The following is a 25,079-nucleotide window of genomic DNA, read 5'->3' as shown; positions in this document are numbered from 1 at the left end:
GCAGGCTCAGCGGCCATGGCTCATGGGCCCAGCCGCTCCGCGGCATGTGGGATCTTCCCAGACCGGGGCACGAACCCGTGTCCCCTGCATCGGCAGGCGGATTCTCAACCACTGCGCCACCAGGGAAGCCCCAGAGTTATTTTTAAACGCTAAAACTTAATTTCTTAGATGCTACAAATCTTTTTAAGTAGACAAGTTATACATAATAAGAAAATCTAAATTCATATAAAACATTCATTTACAATAGTGATCTTCAGCAGAATAAATGTTTTTGAAGTTGAATTTTTTATTTTGAAAGTTTAATTAACGCTGTTTTTCAAACTTGCAGGTTCTAAAATCATTTTGGTACGTTGTGACCAGGATTTTTAAAATATGAAGTAAAATAGAAAATATCAGCACATGCTGTAAACAGTATGATTATTTTCTCATGAAACTTTTATTTCAGGTGTAAAATATATACAGTACACAAGTACTGTCATGATGTAAGATATATTTTTCAATCACTGTGGACCATGGTTAGAAAAAGGTTGAAAGCCACTATAATATAGGGTACCAAAAACTGAAAATAACATTCTCATCAATCTTTTAGTACTTACAAAGTTTCTTTGTAATTCCTGCATACTGTTTCGCATATTTAACATCATTCGGTCCATTGCCTGAAAAGGGTTGACATCTGTACGCTATAGGATATTAGGAAGTATGTTATTAAGTATAAGCACAACACAAAAGAAGCAAATCAACATTCCCAAAACAGCTGAAATTTTTTTTTTTTATTTTTGCTGTGGGGTCTCATGCAGTGATCGACCAGGCAAAGATAATTTAAGGACTATATAATGAAAGTGATTTGTTAAAGAAGAATTTGAAGCATACACAAAATCCTAAACAGCCAACATACAAATGGTTAGGGAGTTGTAACACTATAAATACATGCATACATACATATGTATATATCCACACATATATACATGCAAGAACATATAAATACACACACACATAAAATTCAACTTGCTCATAACATAATTTGGTTAATATTTAAATACTGAGTGGTGTATCCTTGGCTGTGGGACAGCTCTAGCATAGACTAGTCTTCCAATTTTTCCTTCTTCCTTCTGGATATCCTACCAGGCAAATAAATAAAACCTGAGTATAAGATGACAGGGTTCCTTCCAGCAGTTCCACAAGAAGCTGCCTCTGGAGTATTCAGCCCTCCTTTCCATCAGACTTGGACCCAAGTGATATAGGTTGATTCACTCCACTAACAGTCCTTGGATTTGCTGCCTACCAATGCCGGCTCAGTAGGGCACACCCTTGAAGCATGAGGTATGCTCCTTTATTTATTTTATTTATTCATTTATTTTAATAGATCTTTATTGGAGTATAACTGTTTCACAATACTGTGTTAGTTTCTGCTGCACAACAAAGTGAATCAGCCACATGCATACATATGTCCCTATATCCCATCCCTCTTGGGCCTCCCTCCCAACCCTCCCTATCCTACCCCTCTAGGTCATTGCAAAGAACTGAGCTGATCTCCAAGTGATATAGCTGCTGCTTCCCACTAGCTATCTATTTTACATTTGGTAGTGTACAAATGTCGATGCTACTCTCACTTCGCTCCAGCTTCCCCCTCCCACCTCGTGTCCTCAAGTCCATTCTCTATGTCTAAGTCTTTATTCCTGCCCTGCCACTAGGTTCATCAGTACTATTTTTTTTTTTTTTATTTCTCTAATATTTAGGTGATGTTGGGCAACTTTTCATGTGCCTCTTGGCCATCTGTATATCTTCTTTGGTGAAATGTCTATTTAGGTGTTCCACCCATTTTTAAATTGGATTGTTTGTTTTTTAATATGGAGTTCCATGAGCTGTTTGTATATTTTGGAGATTATTCCTTTGTCTGTTGTTTCATTTGTAAATATTTTCTCCCATTCTGAGGGTTGTCTTTTTGTCTTGTTTATGGTTTCCTTTGCTGTGCAAAAGCTTTTAAGTTTAATTAGGTACCATTTGTTTATTTATTTAATTAATTTTTTTGCGGTACACGGGCCTCTCACTGCTGTGGCCTCTCCCGTTGTGAAGCACAGGCTCCGGAAGGTAGTTCTATTTTTAGTTTTTTAAGGAACCTCCATACTGTTCTCCATAGTGGTTGTATCAATTTACATTCCCACCAAGAGTGCAGGAGGGTTCCCTTTTCACCACACCCTTTCCAGCATTTATTGTTTCTAGATTTTTTGATAATGGCTATTCTGATCCGTGTGAGGTGATACCTCATTGCAGTTTTGCTTTGCATTTCTCTAATATTTAGGTGATGTTGGGCAACTTTTCATGTGCCTCTTGGCCATCTGTATATCTTCTTTGGTGAAATGTCTATTTAGGTGTTCCACCCATTTTTAAATTGGATTGTTTGTTTTTTAATATGGAGTTCCATGAGCTGTTTGTATATTTTGGAGATTATTCCTTTGTCTGTTGTTTCATTTGTAAATATTTTCTCCCATTCTGAGGGTTGTCTTTTCATCTTGTTTATGGTTTCCTTTGCTGTGCAAAAGCTTTTAAGTTTAATTAGGTACCATTTGTTTATTTATTTAATTAATTTTTTTGCGGTACACGGGCCTCTCACTGCTGTGGCCTCTCCCGTTGTGAAGCACAGGCTCCGGAAGCACAGGCTCAGAGGCCATGGCTCACGGGCCTAGCCGCTCCGCGGCATGTGGGATCTTCCCGGACCGGGGCACGAACCCGTGTCCCCTACATCGGCAGGCGGACTCTCAACCACTGCGCCACCAGGAAAGCCCACATTTGTTTATTTTTGTTTTAATTTTCATTACTCTAGGAGGTGGGTCAGAAAAGATCTTGCTGTGGTTTATGTCAAACCACATCAATGGTTTGTGTTTTCCTATGTTTTCCTCTAAGAGTTTTACAGTGTCTGGTCTTACATTTAGGTCTTTAATCCATTTGAAGTTTATTTTTGTGTATGGTGTTAGGTAGTGTTCTAATTTCATTCTTTTACATGTAGCTGTCCAGTTTTCCCAGCACCACTTATTGAAGAGGCTGTCTTTTCTCCATTGTATGTTCCTGCCTTCTTTGTCATAGATTAGGTGACCATATGGGCATGGGTTTACCTCTGGGGTTTCTATCCTGTACCACTGATGTATATTTCTGTTTTTGTGCCAGTACCTTACTGTCTTGATTACTGTAGCTTTGTACTATAGTTTGAAGCTGGGGAGCCTGATTCCTCCAGAAGTATGCTCCTTTAGAAGAACAGTTAAGAATTCTTCCAGAACAGTAGTTTCTTAGCCAGGAGTGATTTTGATCCCAGGGGGACATTTGGCAATAATTATACTCATTTTTGTTTGTCACAGCTGGGGAGGGTATATGACCGGCATCTAGTGGTAGAGGCAAGGGATTCTGCTAAACATCCTACAAAGCAAAGGACAGCTCCCCAGAACAAGAATTATCCAGCCCAACATGAAAGTAGTGGTGTCAATGCTGCAAAACCCTGCTCTAGAAAGATCTGCTATTGATTTTAGGTTTTATCACTGGAACAATCACCAGAAATCAAAAAGTGAAGCACATATTCTAGTGTGTCACCCAGAGCATCATCTACTATTATAAGGAGTGTTTAGTTCAAGGAACTCCCCTGCTCAAGCAGGAGGAGTGTTTTGAATCCTGTAAGGCACTGTTATTCAATGCTGGTATTTCAGCCCTTCTGGATATTCTTTTGCTTTGTGCCAAGCTGGGACTCAGTAAAGAATTATCAAAGGCCTGTTTATGTCTCTGCCTTCTACTGGGTTTTTATTGCTAGTTACAATAGGAAATAGACGAAAAAAGCAAATTCCTTTTTAGAATCTGCACTTAGCACAGTAGGGAACAACAAAGACATATTTAGGAGATATTGATACATCTTTAGGATGCAAAGGACTACAACAGAATTAATCTGCATTTCAGAGATTCAACACAATTCAGGAAATGTGAATTTTTTGCTTCAACATTAGGTTGAGAATCAAGGCTGTATAAGAGAGAACAATTCAAGAGAGATAGAAGGGCTGGCCTAAAGAAGGAGAGGAGGAGGAGGAGGAGAAAAAGATCAGATGTTTGGGGTATAGTCTGTCTCTTCTCAATTCACTATCAAATCAGCCACAAAAGATGTATCTGTACTTGCTATGGGGTGGCCCAACGCCTTGACAAAAAGTGGAGCTACAAATTAGAGCAGAGATTCCAGTGGGCTTTTGAGGCCTTCAGAACTCTGTACAGCTGCTCTTCTCTGCCTAGAATGTTTTCTCCTGACTCTCAGTATAGTTTCTTCTAATCATTCAAGTATCACCTCCTTAAGAAGCCCACCTGTCTAAACTAATCTCTGCCTCACATCCACCTGTCACTATATCATTACTCCATCTCCTTCAGAGTACTTTGAAGTACTTTGACGATCTGAAATTATTTTGTTGTTTATTGTCTGTCTTCCCACTCTGTAAAAATAATCTCTGTGAAGGCAGGGCTATCTTCTCTGTCTTACTCACTACTATATTCTCAATACTTTAAAAACAACTCCTGGCACATAGGAGGGCTCAATAAATATTTGCTGAATGAATGAACTAATTATCTCTAGCTCAGCTCAAACCCATATATCCAACTGTTTACCAGATAAATCCCACCTGGACAGCCCACAGATGCCTCAAATGCAAAACACCCAGAATTGAAATGACCTTTCTGAACACCCCTGCCCTCATATCTGCACTGCATCAATGCTCTGTTCCTAGCTCAGTGGCATTCTCATCTACCTAATTCCTCATGCCACAAAAATAAGCATAATACATTCCTTCTCCCTCTCTACTGATCCATCCACCCAATTAATCACCAAGTTCTATCCATTCACCTATTTAACTCTTTCTCAAAGGAGATTATTTCTCTTTATCACCACAGCTATTACCTGAGTAGAAGCTATCACTAATACTTCCCAGAATACCTGATCAGCCTCCTAGCTTCCCTGACTCCACTGTGATCCCTTTCTAATCTCTGTCCTCTCTGCAGGCACAATGATCTTTAAAAAATGAGAACCTGATTCTACTACTGTTTTGATGAAAATTCATCAGTTGCTCCCCCTGCTCTTAAGATAATGTGCACAATCCTTACCAGGGCCAAAAGAAGTCCCCCTGGTTACCTCTCCATCCTCATCTATACACACTCTCCAACTCACATCCTAGGGCCAAATGACCCTAAACGTCTTTGCGCTCCCTAGCCTCTAGGTTTTTGCACACGCTGTTTACTCTTTGTTGGGCACTCTTCTTCTCCCCTCCCAGATTTTCCTGGCTAATTCCTATTAATCTTAAGGTTCAGGAAGTGTTCTCTAGTTGACCTCCACTCCACCATCCCCAAAGGTCTGGGCTACAGGCTTTTTTCTGCCTGTGCTCCCACAGCATGCTGAACTTCCTGATCATTTTTACTGATAACTCTGTGCTATAGCTGTTTTTTTTTTCCTTCATCACTTGTCCCACTAAAAACTCTGGTCAGGAAGGACAAATGTTATCTGTCAAACTTTAAGGAGAGAAATGGCTGAAGTCTAGCACAAGAGAATAAAAAAACTTTTTCATGAGAGCATAGGTACATCCATAGGAAATGTTCCAAGGTGATGCTATTCTCTGTTACTCCTCAGATTGCCTTTAAGTGTGTTAGAAACTAGAGCCACAGAAAACAGGACCAAAGGCCTGGAGAAACAGGGGTGGGAGAAAAGCTGGTTGTAGAGTAGCCATGCTTGAACTTGGGAAAGGAAAAGCATGAATGAATTGGCAATAGAGTCCTAGAGAAAGCAGCCAACCTGAGCTTTTCCAGACGTGCTTGTCTATCTACAGTTTGGTGGTTTTTCACCTTTTGAAAAGTCTTCATAAGCTTGGGGAAGTTTCCAACTTTTAAACACAACTGTGGGGATCCCTTTGCAAATCAAGTGAATAGTCATCAACTAAAATGTACTATTTCTTTTGGAAAACTGATTTTATTATGTTGATATTACTTGCTTCACAAAACACAGGCCTAAACACTCTAAGATAAATTTAACACATGAAACAGGTTTTCAGTAACAAATGCTAAAAAGCCATTATGAAAGTGAGATGGCATGCCAATTCAGTTTGCTTGAGTTAATGAAAAATAAATATTTGTCAGAAAATATTGCTCAAATGGTTTGTCTTATGATATGAACCATACTACCAAAACTGCCAAAAGGCACAAGAGAACTCATCACCTAGAAAAAAAATCCAATTAATTTTGGTTATGATATTTATTATATAACAATCTCTGAAAAAGAGAGAAATGCACTGCATAATCATATAGTTCAGAGCTAACCAAATTACAGAACCTTTTAATCAAAAAGAATTCAACATATATTTTTAAAGTTATCTGTTTATTATTCATTGTAGAGCCTGACAGGATCCTGGCAGGCAAATAGAGAGACCATATATCACCTTTAAATAAGACTACTCTAGTATTTGTTAAAGGTAGTTGAAAGAGAAAGTATTTGCTATGGATTGAGACAAACATTTCTCAAAGGAAATGCAAATTCACACCAAAATTAACACATAAGGTACAATGATTAAGATTATATCATCTTTCCTTTGTTCAGCTATTCCGTATTTTTTAAAAAATCAGTTAATCTTTCCTTTAACCCGTTAAAAATCAAAAGTATCTAAATTAATAGCATTTCAAAAAATTACTAGAGATATTCGGCCAAAAATTTAATGAATAGCTCCTAAGAACTAATTTATGGAATAAGAAATATGGACTTCAGAAAGGATCACACATAGATATTTAAAGATATTTGGAGTCTTCAATAGGAAAAAGAACATTAAGTATAACAGATGGAATAATCAAAATTAATAGTTCATAAATTATATTCCTCAGTAGGTACAGATGAATAAAAATAAATTTTTAGACACGTATACAACTTAAAAGCTTTCATTACTTGGAAGTTTTAAATGTCGAAAATAAATTTTGAATTTCTTGGTAAAAGGTATATATAAAGTTTTACCATCATTCTGTGATAATTTTCTCCCTGTGTAAGTTATGTCAAAAAAAGTAGAGAAAACTGTGTTTATATTCAATTTTATAAGTTATATCAGATGATATATACTTATACTGTATATGTAGAACAGTAATCACCAAAGTGCATTGATGTACCAGTAAAATTCCTCTTTCTGTTTCTTGTTACTGAAAGGAAAAACAGATTTTACATTGACTCTGGCACCATCTCTCAATCTAATTGTCAAATGGTCACGTCATATCTTGAATTATAAACTGCCTAATTAAATAAATTTACAGATTAAATTATAGTTTTAAACAAACCAATCCTCTCAAAATGGACAACTGGCTTAAAAATATCCCAGTAAGGAAATCATGAACTGAAGAAAATGCTAATAGTACAAACACAGGAAAACGTCAAAGCTGATGCTTCTCCTACTTCTGTAGGTGTCTCTGTTTTCCCTCCTAATAGGGCTGTTAAAGATGACAAACGTCAAGAAATGGGCCAAAAATAAAGAAAAAAGTTATCAAGTGTCTATTTGTGGTTGAGAGTCCGCCTGCCGATGCAGGGGACACGGGTTCGTGCCCCGGTCCGGGAAGATCCCACATGCCGCGGAGCGGCTGGGCCCGTGAGCCATGGCCGCTGAGCCTGCGCGTCCGGAGCCTGTGCTCCGCAACGGAAGAGGCCACAACAGTGAGAGGCCCGCGTACCGCAAAAAAAAAAAAAAAAAAAAAGCATCAGCATATGGCTCACTACTTAATCAAGATACTCATTTTAAAATTTATAGCTTCATAAAAAGAGAAAAAAAAGTTTGTGTAAACTGTTAATAAAAGTTCAAATAGAACAGCCTGCATGCTCAAAAAGCCTACTGTTTTCTTCACTATGCTCTTTTCAAACTAGGCAGCCATCTTTTTCATCTTCTGCTGTCAATTTCTAATTTCTGTTTCTACTTTCACATCTAGTTATAAGACATTAACTTAGAAAAGTGAAGTTAGGATAGAGGTCTTCTGTTGCTACTGTTGTTTGTTTTTGTTTTCTTTTAATTAATTTATTTAGTTTTGCTATTACATAAGTCTTTCATGCTGAGACATAAACATGTCAAATGTATCACACCCTAGGGGAAAAAAGGTGAACCATATCTCACCAGTATAAATTATAATGTACCGGGAAAGAAAAAGTGTTTTGGCTAAAAGAGAAGCTGAATGTTCCTTGGAAAACTGGATGAAATTCCTATATTTAAAAATTACTACTGCCCTTCAACTGCCCTAGGATAGTGCTTGGTACTCTTGGTTGGCAAAGAGTTTTCACAGTTTGAACAAGAAAAAACCCCACTGGTGTTAGCTTTCTAAGACAGTTGATACAATATAATGTAATTGAAGAAGAATGTATACTACTTGATTTTAGATGGGAGAGGCAACTAAATACTACCTAGCAGTATTGACTATATAAAAAGTTATAAAACTCAAAGTTTTATGAAATGGTTTTGTCTAAATCTGAGATAGTAAAAACAACCATTTACTTTTTATTTAATAGGTAGATGAGTACTGCAGTTTTTCTTGGGAAAATGTTTAAAGAGATTTTTATTAAATTAAAAAATAAGACGATAGGTTCACATATAGGTGATCAGTGTACTTTACTCAGCATTGGTTTAAAAAAAAGCTAAAAGCTTTCCAGTCTATTTGAATATCATCATGCTCTCCATTAAGGTAGCCAATAGCCACATGTGGCTATTTAAAATTAGTTTTAAAATAATTAGAATTTAATTAAAAATTCAGTAGCACTAGGTACATTTCAAGTGCTCGATAGCCATATGTGGCTAACCACTGAACAGGGCAGATTTAGAACATTTGCATCATCCAGAATGCTCTATTGGATAATGCTACAGACTTTAGCCTACACCTATGATTAATAATCTTAGACAAAAGTTAATTTATGTCACTATAAACCGGACAAGGTAGCAACTATTTTAGTTTTTCATTCAAATGTTGGTCTTGGCCTTCCTTTATATTCAGAGTTGTTTTCCTGCTTGATTTTCCTTATTCAATCATCACATTTATGCAACCATATTACTTCAGCTGTGTGGGTTTTTTTGGTTCCCCAAAACTTGATTTCAAGCCACATTGGCAAGGCAAATATGAGGCAAGCTAAAATACAAATAGTTCTAAATTATGAATCGTATAAACTACAGTTTCACAGAAATTTATCTCTTTATTTGGTTACATATATTTCTTATTTCAACTCATTAAACATTCAGATGTTTTAAGCACAAGTACCCAGGAAAGAAACATTTACTTCGACTTCCAAAGGATGACCAGCAGAGTTACAGCTTAGGTATCCTCAATAAGAACTGTATAGCTGAATTATAAACAGATCTCCTTTCTATGTTTACAAGGGAATAAAACCATCACTTCTTTTTCTACAAAGGCTACGAGTAGCTCATTTATGCACATAAATACAAAGCACTATGTACAGCCCTACTCTTTCTTTGCTGTGGTTATAGCAGATATATAAAATGCTTCAATGCTCATGTGAAAGATAAAATTTCAGAATGTCATATTTGATTTTTCTGCTCTCTTTGACAATTTTTTCCTTTTACCTTAATTTTCAACTTTTATGGAAATTTATAGCCCTAACAGTAAAAAATATATAATGATACCACATTAACTAATTTAAAAAATAACTGGAATGTAATTAATATATATATTGGAATAATATGTATGTGAAAAAGAAGGTGAAGATTACTTTCATTTAAATGGCAAATGCAATGTTATCCATCAAACGTCTTAGGAGTATTTGAAACATTGTGCTCTATTTAAGACCACTGCAAATAGAAAATACGAAAATGTTTTCCTGGAAGATTTTGGAAGTTTCCCAATTGACCAATTCAAAATGTTTACTGAGTTCCAAATATCTACATTTCTATTGCAGAGATTTATCTTTTAGAAACTCCTGTGGATTTGTTGTTCTAGAACTGCCATTCCTGAGGCTGAAGAAGCAATAGAAATAAGCAGAAAAGAAAATACTTAAGGTATATAAATATCCTGTTTTTTTTCTTTTGAGTTGAGTATGTTTGTAACCTTTTAGGTTTGCTCTCAGACAAGACTTCTGAATATATATTGTAGTTTTGCAAGGCTTTTGAATACAATTAAAAGTTAATCTAAGTTTTGAAGGTCCAAGGTAGCCATGCAGAAGACTGGTTTTTCCTGGTCCAATAGTGAATAAAGCATTATACTATAGTTTTTTATTTTAAAGTGGGGAAAAAAAAGTGTTGTATGCAATGATATTTCCTTGCCTGTTCTAATGTAAGACATGGGAGTAAATGATAAGGTGAGGAAAAAACTATATACATATGGAAAACAATGTTTTAAGTTTGGCTTATAATATATAACTTTATGGTGCTAAAAGTTTTTAGTAGCACAGTGGAATTCTATACAATTAACAATTCATTGTTAAAGAACTCAGCTTTCCAACCAGTCCCTTCTTTTGCATAAGTTATTTCTATAACAAGTATTAGTCATATCCTGTTGTCAGAGATATATTCTTCTGTAATACTTTTCTTTACTAACTTTAAAATAAAGAACTTACAGTCAAGGAATTTTCTCCATCCTCATGTCCCGTATGGTTATGAGCTCTTCCTCTGCCATCAGAGATGCTGAACAGGTCTCTTCCAAAAGGTTCAGAAAAATTTCTCATCATCTGTCGCATACTTTCTCGGTGTGCCATATAAGAATCGCTGTTGAAAATACATATAATCATGTAAGAGTAAGTGTTGGAATTTAAATAATAAGTAGGCAACTTAATACTACAAAGAATGATTTTGGGCTAATATGCTTGTTAAAGAGACAAAAGAAGAGTTTAGGAGAATAGAATTATCTCATAAAGACACACTATTCATGAATACAAAACCTGTTCTGTTTGTTATGTGCCATAATTCACTTATGTATAATAGTAAAAATATACCTTTATTTATCTCATTGTATGAAATTGATAAACACAAAGTAACACATCTCAGGTAGCTTAAGCCAGCACTAAAGGAAATGGCAAAAAAGGACTGAAAAATATTGCTACCAGGTAGAGGCCACTTTGGGCAGTCTACATAAATTCTAGTGAGAGCTAATAAAGAATGCTGGCTTGTTTATTTTTTAACTCTTATTTATTAAATATGAGCATTGAGAACTATAGCTATGTTATGAATACCATAAAAGATACAACATTATTTTTTAAAAAACAGGTTTTTTTGTCTTAATGTTATGGAGTTGTAAGAGTTCTTTATATATTCTAGACATCAGGCTTTTGTTATATATGTCTTGTAAATACTTTTTCCCCCAATCTTGGACTTGCCTTTTCATTTTCTTAACATCAGCTTACTGAGCCACACAGCCAGGATCCTTGGTTAGGTCTTCAGTTTTTACCAGACTATGACCTTTGCATGGAAATTTTATTTCTGACTCAGTTTTCTATCTCTGCCTTTCATCTTTAACTAACTCCAACTCCTATGACATTTCACATATCTCCATAAGCGTCTTTTGTGTCTCTCCCACGTATACAAGGTGTAAGGCTCAAATGGAGACTTGTGCAGAATTTATTAACAGTTCTTAGAGATCACCCTCTCTGATTCTCTCCCCTTTTGGGACTTCACTCATTTTCCTGTGACTGTGGCTGCAGTGAACTTTGAGCCTGGTTCTTATCCAGACGGTTTCAAGTTTTAGCCACCCCTACATAGCACAGATCAAGCTTACCCATAGGCTACCATTGCTTTCCCTTCTTCCAACTGCTGAGTCACCTCCAGTGTATGTCTGATTTTGGTCATTTTCCAGTACCTTCTCCAGAAAGTTGTTTTTGTGTTTTATTCTGGCATTATACTGTTATCTGAAGGAGAGTTGGTACAACTGGAGCTTTCTTGGCTACGCTAGAAATGAAGGTCTCCTGAAGATATTAATCTCACATTCCATAGTCTTTTTTGTTTCATTAGTTTTGTTTCCTTAAATGTTGGTTCTTCTGTTTGGTTAGTGTAGCTTCTGTCTTTCATGATGTTAGTTTTCCTCAAATGTTTGCAGTTATTTACATATTTTGAACAAGACAAAGAAATAAACGGATGCAGGGACATGAGTGGTTAAAAGTATTTTAAGTGAGTTTATAGATCTGAATTAGGAGGGAGAAGCTGGAATGTGTGCTTAGTCCTACAGTTTGGTTCAGTATTTGAGATTTCCTGTTTTAACCTCCTCCCCATACCCTTTCAATCCAAGGCCTAATAGACTACTCTCTCTTTCTTCTATCAAATTAGCTTCTCTAGCTTTTTACAATTTTCTTTTATTTTTACTGTGGTAAGAACATTTCCTATGAAACCTACCCTTCCAAGAAAATTTTAAGTGTACAATACAGTATTGTTAACTACAGGCACAATGTTATACAGCAGATCTCTAGATCTTATAATTTTCTTTTTCCTTCGTTCCTGAGACACAGCACAGCAAAGGAGTACCTTGGGAGCAATAATTTATCCTCCTAGAAAGGAAATGAGGGGAGGGTAGCGTGACTGTAGACTTTAATCCTCCTCATCATGTATAGTTGTTTTCACTTACCTGCTTTAAAATAGCAACACAAAGGAGAAAAAGACGTTGGGGTTGGAAGGGAGCTACAGATTGGAGGAAGGGGAAGAGGATATAAAAGACAGAATGGCATTCAATCCATTTCAACTTCCTTTTAATGTGCCTTTTTATACTGCAGAAGCTCAAAAGGTAAAATTTAATTTCCTAGACCCCACTGCAGCTAAGATTCTGGATTTAGGTTCTGCCAATTATGGACAATGGACAACTGGAAGGTAGAGGTGTGGGAGAGTCTGTATGTACTATTACTTCTGTTTGTTGGTAAACATGATCACAGAGCTACATAGTTTTTCTGTAGCAGTATTAGCAACTCAGAGTGTCTCATCACTAGAGCTTGATGGGTATTGGGGGACAGGAAGTGAAATCCATTTCGCTGACATGGTTGCTAGCAGGTACACAATAGCTTTGGAATTAGGAGTAGCAGCAGCTTCCCAATTTAGTGATTCCTAACTTGGGAAGTGGCAGTTGCTTCCCCAGTGGTCTGGATGTGATGTGACTTTGAGGGTCATTCCTGAAAGTTCAACCTAGAGTCTGTTTCTTCAGCCATCACAGTGATTCTCGAAGCCATCTAATGCCCTGTAATAAATCATTTTCTGCTTCAAGTTGCTAGAGTAAATTTCATTTTCCACAATATCAACGTAGGTGGGAAGATTTACTCCTTTTATTTTCGTCAGCCTTAATCCCATTGCAGCATGTCTGAACAGTACTGACTGTTTCAACTATTTTATCATTTTTCTTTTATGTACTCCTCAATATTTTTTTCTACTTTCTTTCTTTCCCTTGAAGGGAAGGCATAGGTTACCATTATTGGGAGTCAAGGGGAAATTTTTTTAAAAATTTAAGTTAAAAAATAAAGTCTTGCTATTTGTGTTAGCCCTCTTTATAAAACAAAGACTTTTGAAAATAAAATATCAGACAGAAAATATTATTTGTCTTTTCTGCCCAATTAGAAGCTTCTTGAGGAAAGGGGACACATCTCTCTTGCTCCCTCTACTGTACAAAATTATCTGGCCCACAGATGTTTCTGGACTGACTGATGGAACAATAACCAAAAAAGGATAGGAAATGAGCCATTGAAGACTTTTCAGCACTTTAAAAGCATTCAGATGGAATATAATGCCACCTTTAAAAGTGCAAGGCAGATATTTATGTATTGATATAGAAGGATTAGCAAGATATGTAGTATACCTCCATTTATATTAAAAAAGTTCATGTACATATGCTTATAAATGTATAGAATATATCCCTAGGAGGCTATGCAGCAAACTGGTCATAGTGGTTGCATTCTGAGAGGGTGGCTAGATGGCTGAGGGCCAAAGGTGGGAGAGTCTTTTTTTGTCTTAAATTATTTTATTGAAGTATAGCACATATAGAAAAGTGCACAGATCAATCACAACTGTACAGCTCAATGAGTTTTCCCAGTTTTAAATGTACAGTTTAGTGTTAACTATATTTGCTTTGTTGTGAGGAGGGGTCTTTTAATTATGTATTCTTCTGTACCTTTTTGAGTTTTTGCCATAAGCATGTATTACACATTCCAAAAACACTTTTTTTTTTTTTTTTTGAGGTACGCGGGCCTCTCACTGTTGTGGCCTCTCCCGTTGCGGAGCACAGGCTCCGGACGCGCAGGCTCACCCAGCCGCTCCGCGGCATGTGGGATCTTCCCGGACCGGGGCACGAACCCGTGTCCCCTGCATTGGCAGGAGGACTCTCAACCACTGCGCCACCAGGGAAGCCCCCCAAAACACATTTTTGAAAATGTAAAGCACCTTGATACTTTATAAAACAAGATATTAATTGCTGGATGTTGGATGTTATTAAATTTTAAGAGATTTTCCTCATTTTTTAAAGTCTTATAGTGCATGTGTAAACATGGAAAATTGAAATGGGAAAAAAGTTCTACAAAAGTTCTACTCCCACTAAAATGCTGTAAAATAAAGTATACCAATTTATTTCTGTGAAAACCCTAAAGCGTGTCAAATTTCGGTATTCATGGTAAGATGTTACTAAGTTTTTGCTTCAATAAATTAATATTTCCCATCTGTTTTCAGTTAGGCATTAGTTTTAATTATATGCTAGGACAGAACTTTACTCCAAAAAATATTATGTAGTTCTGAAGTCTTATTGCCTTAATTCGACTTGAACATAATTTCTGAAAATTGAATGTAGAAATTTATATTGAATGTTTCAAATGATTAAATTGATTCTACAATAACTGGTGTAAAGGTGAGTGTTTTTAAGTTGTCTAAAGGATTTCCAGCAATTATAATCTAGTCTTCTACTCAGAAAGCAGTGCCATTTCCCAGGTACATGTGATGATATTACAAAGCATTAAAATAAAAAATAAAAAGATGAGTATTCTCTAAATATATCTAATAGGGAGGCTGTTTATGAGAGTGTTTCCGGACTGTTTTGTTCTACAGATCTGTTTACTCTTGTGCAGTATCAATTGTTTTGAAGGAAAGTGGTTAAGTAGAGAAAGAAATATATTTATGAATGACAAATAGCAGGTCCTCTGCATACCTGACTGACACTATAATTTTCAGCCACACCTGCATTAGGACCACTGCTGGTCTGGATAATTGAGCCGTATTCTAAAACACTGTAACATGTCAGTCCTCTTACTTCTTCATTTGTTCTACTGTCACTCCCTTGTCCTTTACATACCAATCCACTTGCAGACATTGCCCTGACTACTTTCCAGCCTCCTTCCTGCTGACAAATTTTATGCAAAGTCATAAAAGTCAAGTGCTCTCCAGTGTGTGCAGGTTGAGGATGCTCTTAGTGCAACAGAACACAAAAATTTCAACAGGAGTCCAAAAATTAAACTGTTCTTAACCAAATTAGTAACCGAATCTCTGAGAATGAAGAGTCTCTTTAGTTGAACGTTCAGTATTAACTACAGAAATGTACTAAATTCATTTAGGAAATAGGATAAAATGAAGATACTAGGAGCATTAGGTTTATTTAGAGATTATTCATATTTCATTCTTTCCAACCAAAAACAGACTCTAACATATTACGAATAATCAAGTAAAGATATTATACATACAATGAAGAAAAATATCATAAATAATTTTCCCATGAATTCTTATAGAACTTTTAGTTTTGGATTTTTGTCTTATTAATAGGAGTGATGGGCACGGAAAATTTAACAGACTACTATTCCTAGACCTGCCACCTGTTAAAAGCTTGAGAATCACTATTTTAGCAGAATTATAGGCAACTAGCACTATGCGGAAGTTGTGACAATTTAAAAATTATGTGGATCAATGGCACACAATGAGACTAGAGGGCAGAAACAGAGTTTTATGCTTTCCCAAATCAAGACATGAAGATCAAAAGTTAGTTTACAATTAAGGAATCAGAATTTGGTGTATGTATCTCCCTACTTTTTACTTAAAGAGACAGAGTTTCAAGTAGTTCTAGGACCAATAAGTGAGTTGTCTAAGAAACAATCTCTAGTTTTTACCTTAAAAACCAGACTGTTCCTAAGTATTTCATATCTAGATGATACTCAATGCCAGATGATACCAAGAAATTGGAATTATTGTTAATTTTGTTAGATGTAAATATGGTATTGTGGTGATGTAAGAATACAACAATATTTTTCAGAGATGTATTTGGAAATACATATGAATAAGATGACAAGAAGTCTGAAATTTGGTTTAAAACACTTTGGGGACTTCCCTGGTGGTGCAGTGGTTAAGAATCCGCCTGACAATGCAGGGGACATGGGTTCGAACCCTAGTCCGGGAGGATCCCACATGCCGTGGAGCAGCTAACCCGTGCGCCACAACTACTGAGCCTGTGCTTTGGAGCCCACGTGCCACAACTACTGAAGCCCGCGCGCCTAGAGCCCATGCTCCACAACAAGAGAAGCCACTGCAATGAGAAGCCCGCGCACCGCAACGAAGACCCAATGCAGCCAAAAATAAATAAATAAATAAATTTATTTTTTAAAAAACAAAACACTTTGGAGACAGCAGCAGTGATAGAGATGGGTAAAACAGGTGTAAATTTTGAAATTCTGGGTGAGGGGTATGTTACACTTTTGTAGTATATATTCAAAATGTTTCCTAAAAATCTTTAAAGAATAAAAAAGAAATAGAACTATGTAGAGTTAAAGGATTTCATACCATCTGATGTTTTTAAAATGGATGCTTCTAAAGAGAGTCCTTTTGTTGAGATCTCTATACTCACTGGACGTTTAGAGCTTAGAATATGGGTACAAGTATGAAGATTAAAATGTTCATTCTAATTAATATGCAGTTACTTAAGAAAACCAGTCAACTTTCCCTTTAGATACGTGGATGACATTCAACTGCATGAAGAAAGATACTTCAGGGAATACTAGTTTTGCTCAGTGAATAAATGAGTATTAAATAGCTATTATTTTCCTATAGAAACATAACATTCAGTAAGATTTATTTTTCTGATTGCATTATAATTGGGTTAAAAATGCAGCAACTAAATGTGGCTCATTTAAAATGTTGCCCAGGTTTCTCTTTATTTAAATAGGAGTAGGTATATTTATACATAGAGCAAATGCTAAAAAAAATCTTAATTTTTTTATTGACATGAACAAAAGGCTGCTTTTTGGAAAAAGCATTAAGACAAAAGTGGGCTCACAGTCTGGCTTTTGCACCTGTCTGAACCATTCAGGAAGAAACCTGGCTGGACCCTGAAGTGAGTTCAACTCATGTCTACCCAAAACAGCAGCTGCTTGGAAATAGGACTTTAAGATTTCTCCCGTTCAAGCTTGAATTTTTTTCTTTTTTAACAAAGGCAAAATCTCTTGTGGTAGCAAGAAGTTATTTTAATATTTTAAAAATTAATCTAATAGAGTTTGTTTTCTCAGGTAGGAAGAGTTTTTACATTTTTCTACTTAATCATATTGTTCTCCTTTGAAAATTAATGTTTTGGGACTTCCCTGGTGGTCCAGCGGTTAAGCCTCCACACTCCCAATGCAGGGGGCCCAGGTTCGATTCCTGGTCAGGGAACTAGATCCCGCATGCAGCAACTAAATATTCCGCATGCCGCAACTAAAGATCCTGCAGGCCATAACAAAGATCCCGTGTGCTGCAACTAAGACCCGGTGCCACCAAATAAATAAATATTTTTTTAAAAAGAAAGAAAATTAATGTTTCATTCTTCTAGGAAAATAAACTAGAAATATGATGACACTTTACAAAGCTAATACCCTATAAACTGGTCATACTGTGTACATAAACTGGTCTAAAGTAGTAACTTGAAATGTGGTTAAAGATGTATATGAAAAATATTCTTTGTACATCCACAGGATGCAATATTTTGCATCCACTAAATTCATGCTTTAAAGAATACCTAAAGACTAGGGAAATGCTTATGGTATATGTTGAGGAAAAACACAGTATATTTATTTTTATAAATTTATTTATTTTATTTATTTATTTTTGGCTACATTGGGTCTTTGTTGCTGCACGGGCTTTCTCCAGTTGCGGTGAGCAGGGGCTACTCTTTGTTGCGGTGCGCAGGCTTCTCATTGCGGTGGCTTCTCTTGTTGCCGAGCACGGGCTCTAGGCGCACAGGCTCAGTAGTTGTGGCGCAGGGGATTAGCTGCTCCACGGCATGTGGGAGCTTCCCCTACCAGGGCTCGAACCCATGTCCCCTGCATTGGCAGGCAGACTCTTAACCACTGCACCACCAGGGAAGCCAAAACAGTATATTTATAACCATAAAGTTTGGTTCCAATTTTGGAGAAAAAATTTCATATATGGAAAATAGAAACGAAATACACCAAAATAATGATAGTAGCTAAAATCTTGGGTTGCATGATTTCCTTTACCAAATTTTCTACAGTCTTCAGATTTTCCATGAGAATACATTTTCATTTAAATGAGGAAAAATTTACTTATACTATTATGATGGCCATACTACTTCTCTCAGCATTGCTGACACAAACCACAATCAAACAGAATGAAATTTGGTACCAAACATACGTTTCCTACTCCATTATATTTGCCTATCAGAAGCTAGGAAAAATTGCTGACCCCTCCCCCAACAAAAAAATCTTAACTCCTAGATTGATTCTGGGTCTCTTGGGATAACCTCAACATAAAAGTGTTTTTTTTAAGGACTGGCAATGTTTCACTTCAGAATAAGTTTTTTTTTCTTTAAGATTCTCTCAAATATATATGTTGTATATATATATAATAAATATATATATTATATATACATGTAATATATATATTTTACCAGAGTTACAATTTTACTGGCCTGTACAAGAATTAAGATATTTGTGCTTCTAAGTAAAAAAGCAGTACACTATTCTTTATTACACAAGGTTCTTAGATAACTGATATGGCAGTCCCATTCATCAAGGGAAATTCCTTCCTTCCACTATACATGGTAGTGGCATAAGCAGATTGCTATGGGTCTTTGATCACAAAAAAATGTTTCCTACTCTCAGTAAGGTGTATGGGTCCATAAAGAAAATAGATCAGATGATATATTTTCGACACTAGAAATAATGCATACAACCTTCGTAAGAGAATCTTTTAGGGCATGGACCATGACTTCTACAAATTTATAACAAAGTCCACAGGGCTGGGTATATAGTAGAAAACTAAGAAATACTTGAAGAATGAATTACATTTCCATAGGCAATTTTATTTGCCTACTGTTTAGAAGTACAGTTTAAAATGGTGGTGTGGCAGAAGGCTTTGATATTGTAAGAGATGTAGGAATGACTATGGCTCCTTCCCATCCTGTAGGTACTCCTCTACTTCTGTGTGAATGCTTACAAAGTCATTGATAGAACTAAGCATTAGGATATGATCAGATGGTACCAAATGGCATTCTTTGACTATGTCATAATCGTGTTGTGCTCCTTGGCTCCTAACTCAATGGTTCATACTTAACGAGCCAAAGAATGCCCCGAACGAACAGTCTAGCTTATTTAATAAGGTGATTTTGTTTTATTTTCTGCCGTGGCAATATTCTCAATCAAGAAAATATCAGTCAGTGCCTGTCTTGTATGTGTAATACATTCACTTTCAACTCAGTAAGTAGGTCAAAGCAGTGTCCTCTGACTACCGCCAAAGTGCAAAATAAATAAATTTTTAAAAATTAAAAATAGAGATTATACATATGTAAATTTTAGCCCCTGATGAGAGTGAGGAGATAGAAAAAGTAACATCCTAAGAATATATGCAGGCTTTCTTTAACCAAAGACTGGTCATCACAATATGGTGCCCACATGAAGAGTTTGGGTGGCTTAAAGAAATGCTAACAATTTACTATGAAAAATAAAGCTGATTTGCCTTATTAAAGGCTGTTTAATGTCTAATAGCTGATAAGTGGTAACATAGCTGTTCTTTGCACAATCAGAATTTCATTTCCGTAGCTCAGAAGATTCGAAGTTCATGTTTCTGTACAAAGCAGAAGTTTCTAGATTGTACTAAATATATGTAAACTTTTACATTTAATAACCAATGTTTTTTAGGGTGTAGGATAGATGCCAAAATCATTTTATTCTCAAATTAATTTTTCTGTCCATACTTGCATATTTCTATTCTTAAGAAAATGCAAACGGGAGGAGAAAGTAGTATTCTTGAGAGAAAACTGCATGCCAGGAAGTGCTAGCTTTTAGCCTTTGTTTTTTTAACCAAATTACAAGTATTATTTGTTTAAAAAGGTATATGTGAATGTATACTGTGAGGCAATTTTCACTGAAATAACTTCAGCTCTGAAACATATTATGACACCAAAAATGTCCCAAATATATAATAAAACAACGAACTTTAAAATATCACTTTTAAAGTTTCCCTTTAATTTTCTGATGAAACATTTAATATGTGCTATTATAGGAAGGTAAACATTAAAAATGAATATATTTGAATTCAAGACTAGATTTTGTTTTTTACTCAAATCTCTAAAGTGTTTGACAATTTGACACTGTATTTTACCAGTCCCAATTTATTTAATAATTCTAATTTTGTATCCAAGAAGTATATACTTTGTGCCTGCCCACTTTTAATTAGTAAATTAGTAGAATGTGCTTATTATTAATATCCCTGATTCCGAACTAATGAATTATTTAGAAAATGGTAGTATTTAAATTAGAAAGTGCCAGCATCGACAATGGCACCTGCTGAATGCACATACAGATCTTCCACTACTTGTGATGGGGTTACATCCTGATAAACCCATCATAAGGTGAAAATAACCATAAGTCGAAAATGCATTTAATACATCTAATCTACCAAACATCATAGCTTAGGCTAGTGTACCTTAAACGTGCTCAGAACACTTACGTTAGCCTGCAGTTGGGCAAAACTATCTAACACAAAGCCTACTTTTTAATAAAGTATTGAACACCTCGTGTAATTTATTGAATACTGTACTAAAAGTGAAAAACAGAATGGTTGTCAGTGATGGGTTGTTCACTCTCGTGATCGTGTGGCTGACAGAGCTGAGGCTCATTGCCCCTGCCACTGCCTACCTCGTGACAGTATTGTACCACATGTCGCTAGCCCGGGAAAAGACTGAAATTCAAAATTCAAAGTATGGTTTCTACTGAATGTGTATTGTTTTCTCACCATGGTAAAGTTGAAAAATCTTAAGTGGAACCATCGTAAATTGGGGACCATCTGTAACTACTTTCAGCAATCCAGCAATCAACTAAATACCACATTAACTACAAGACAGAGTAAAATACACCAGATTGTCATTAAGCAATATCTCTTGAATACTTTCTACATGTCAGACATTAAAATAGCCACTAGGGAACCCAATGACCAGACACATAATGTTAGCAATGGGGATAATAGTTACATAAAAGGTGGTGGGCATGGAACCCTTCTGTGTTCCTTAAGGTCAGTGGATGATTTAATAAGGAGTCTGTCACATTTATCAATTCCTTATGCTTGACTTGTATTAAGTAGTGGATTCTCATTTTGTTTGGGGTTTCGGTAAAAGGGGTGGGTCAAATGACACATTACTTGAAATAAATATAAACTCACATTCTCTTTCTCCCTTGTCTCCCCTAATTATGTTAATTGTGGAGCAAAGAAATTATAAGTCAGTTTTATAAAGTTAATTAATTTTATCCCAGATTTCTATGATATGGCTGCCTGCATTTGAAGAAGGCTACATAAAATGATGACTGAAAAACCTACTGACATGTAACTGATGGTCCTATCCATCCTAAGCCCAGGGGAAGAGTGTTCTTTGATGTATGCCTACTATTTGTGGTCTGTTACTATTTCTGACCCTGACTCTTGGGTTCATTGCCTTTGCTCAGAAAGTGTCACCCAAGAGTTTAAATTACACTTTTGCTAGACGTTTTAAAGAAGGTACTAATTATACATTCATGGTTAAGTTTAGTTCATTGCTCTTTTGATATAATTAAAGACAATACAACTCAAAAGTTGTCTGTCATAATCTTCTTAACTGTCGTCCATTGTACTGATGTCACAATTACATAAGAACCACTTCAACAGCTCAACTAATCTATGGATATATTTAGTCCCTACTCTCAGAGGCTTTTAAAAGAGCAAATCATAATCCAAAATTTGAAATGTGTTAAAATGACACTGGTCATAAGCGTCTCAACTGCTCCTAAACAAGTTAAAACAGCATGATAAATTTGCTGGAGTCCATACACCCCTTAATTATAATGAATAATCTTTAGAATAAAATATTAATCATTTAATTTTTTCTAAATTAATCATTTCATCTTTCTACTGTTAATTTTCTTTCAGTTATTACTTTTATGTTATTTGGTTTCAATATAGTACTAATACATTTAAGACAATATAATATTTTTCTTTAAAAACAAAAAAATCGATGTAGTAAACTGTTAACATTTTAACTTTTTAAAAAGATGGTCCCCAAGTTGCATAGATAGAGAATTTAAGTGATCAATATAAATTAGGACAGAAAGTCAAAATTCAAACTGGCAAAACACTTGGGTAAAAAAGTAACACAAATCTTCCTGTTTTAGGGATCACTAGATTGTGTTATTACTTTTATATAACCGACAAAGGAAGAACTAAAGAAAAAACAAGACAGCAAAACCCAGAAAATTAGATCATAATGAAACAACTAATTTCTGGATGCCTTCGTCTTAAGGCATCATATTATTTCACTTGGAACCATTCACCGGGTTGGCACTTGTTTACCTGAGGTGCTCAGTGCACCTCTCTCTGCTTCCCTGTCCTATTTGTACTTTTGACAGAAAGAGGAGTCTCTCTCCAAACAAGGCTAGCTTTGTAACAAAACAAGCAAAGGAGACAAACAGGGCACCTGGCAATTTCCAACCACTTCCAGGGAGAGACAGCAAAACTCTCCAAGTGCTCTTATAAGCACGTATTATGGAAAATACTGTTTTTAAAAAAAGTTTCCTTTTTCGAAGACTTATTAAACATTCCCTGCCCCTCATTTGGAATAGAAGCAGGTGTGGAAAGGGTCCTGTAGATATAATTTTCTGCAGAAGTTCCACCGAGAGGGCAGTTACCGTCGTCACCTGCAAAGCCTCTGCGGCTGCGAAGGCGGGACTCCCAACACCAGAAGCACAGGGGTTGCGGGGCGGGAAGTATCCGAAGTCTGGCCAAGTTGAGAGCAGCCGGCACACGGGTTTGTTGGGCGGGGAAGCCTGCACAGACCTACCCCCACCTCACGCCCGGCAAATTTCTCTCCCCTCCTTCCCACATCCCGAAATCCTCCTCTCCTCTCCGTCACACGCCCCTAAATCTTCTCCGTTCCCTCTCACGCCCCCCAAGTCTTCCTCTCCCTCAAGCTGCCTCCTAGAGTCACTCGAATTCCCTCTCGCCCTCTTTTGAGTTTTAACTGACTCTTTTTCCTTAAGATAGCTCCGCTCAAGATCCCCGAGTTCCCGCGCGACCGCCGGCTCCCGGCCCGCCGACACTCACGAGAAGAAGGGATCATCCTCAAAGCTGCTGCTCAGCATCCCGAACATCCTGGCTCTGTCTCGGGTGGCGGCGTTTGCGGACAGATTGGAAAACGATGTAACGCCGCGGCCGCGACCCGAGCCAGCCGGTCCAGCACTGTCAACGCTCGTCTCTCAGTCGCTAAGGCCGTGCCCGTCGGGAAAGGCGGTGCTTGACGCGGAGCTGCTTTCCCATTGGACGCTAGTTCCAAAACGTCATCAAGATGAGGCGGGGAAAACAATGTGCCGCTGCCATGGCAACCTCCATCAACACAGGAGACTGGAAGTTCGGCCACGCGCCAGCCAGGCAACCCATCGTGAAGCCTCTGGTAGCACAAGATAGCTTGTTCTCTGGGCTGCAGGAACACAAAAATCAGTCTACCCCCTGTGTGACCTTGGGCAAATCCCCCTCGGCCTCGAACCCCAAGTCTCTCCGGGAAAATGGAGATGGGTAAAGATTTAGGCTAAATGGCATCCAAAGACCCATTCACCGGCCACATTTTGTGATCCACAGCAGAGTCCTATATCCGAAACACTCTGTGGTGGTTGGTCGGACGCTGTGAACAAATAATAAGAAAAGATATGCAAAAAGTTTTTGAGTACTGTTAGTAAATAGTGTACCCAGTACTTGAGGGAAATCGGACGAGGCCTATCCGATTTCAACAAACAATATTTGCCTTTTGTGAGCCTGAACTGAAAGCAGTGTTTCCCAAAGTGGGAAATGCTTAAGTTTTACGTTGACATGTTATTTAAAAATAAGATGAGAACTTTGCTCTCTTCCATCCACTTTCCAGTCCCTATTTCAAGAAGCAAGTCTCACTTTGATGCTGGTATGTCTTTAACACCTTCTCCAGCATTCCTTAACAGAGTAGGACTCAGGCACAAGGCCTGCAGCAAGCAGCCATAGCCAACTAAAATTCCATTACTGTATATTTTTGTTTTAATTATATTTATATCTGAGCCTTGTGTTTATGGCAAGTGAAACTGGTTTTAAGTTTAAAGGAGTAACTAGTCTTTAAACACTTAAGTGAAAAAGTGAGCTAATTTAAGGAAACAGTACAGGTGGGATTTGGATATGTTGGGGGGGAGTGGGGAAGGGCATCATGACAGTGTTTCTCACATTATTGAGCTTTGGAAAACACTGTCCTGAGAACTTGCAGGAGCCTAGAGAAAGGTGGAGAAGAAGAAAGAAAGAACATTAAAGAAAGAGAAGAACAATTGAGTGTAAGAAGAGAGAAAATGCACCTTGCATGTCCATCCTTAATTAAGTGGGCTCCCCAGCCTCTCTAGAGGGCTGTCATGTGGAGACAGAGTGTTATCCATGGCTCCACAGGGCCTCCTGGGATTGGGCCAGAGAAGTGGCACTCTGCCAGAGTGAAGAAGCGTGCAGGGCCTGATTTGGAGGTGGCAGGAGTACTCAGGGTTATTTTGGGAGTCAGAAATTTAATCCTTTTGACCTTTTACCTCCCCACCTTTAGCCAAGTTCTCTGGCAGCCCCCCTTTGCCGAGACTGGTGACATGAGGTTGGGCAGCCTTCACAGCCCAAGTT

At 37.0% G+C, this 25,079-nt stretch overlaps 1 protein-coding gene across 5 annotated transcripts in view; it reads right to left on the bottom strand.

Moving 5' to 3' along the window:
- The window catches only part of MLF1 (myeloid leukemia factor 1), a 30,055-nt gene extending 6,379 nt beyond the window's left edge, over positions 1-23,676 (bottom strand). For 2 of the 5 annotated variants that reach the window (XR_003680116.2, XM_028490482.2), the window contains exons 1-4: positions 23,514-23,675; positions 10,580-10,727; positions 1,041-1,118; positions 597-680 (exon numbers count right to left, since the gene is read on the bottom strand). Coding sequence is in view for 4 of the 5 variants with exons in the window: in XM_028490482.2 (XP_028346283.1) it covers positions 597-680; positions 1,041-1,118; positions 10,580-10,727; positions 23,514-23,560 (357 nt within the window). In the remaining variant the exon portion in view is untranslated. Of the gene's footprint in view, positions 1-596; positions 681-1,040; positions 1,119-6,178; positions 6,221-10,579; positions 10,728-23,513 lie in introns of all 5 variants that reach the window. The other 3 variants (XM_028490485.2, XM_055081768.1, XM_028490487.2) reach the window with 3 other exon arrangements.
- Positions 23,677-25,079: the final 1,403 nt, after the last annotated feature.

Source organism: Physeter macrocephalus, chromosome 1 (genome assembly GCF_002837175.3).
Source record: "Physeter macrocephalus isolate SW-GA chromosome 1, ASM283717v5, whole genome shotgun sequence".
NCBI lineage: Eukaryota > Metazoa > Chordata > Mammalia > Artiodactyla > Physeteridae > Physeter > Physeter macrocephalus.
This window is presented reverse-complemented; position numbering and strand designations above follow the sequence as displayed.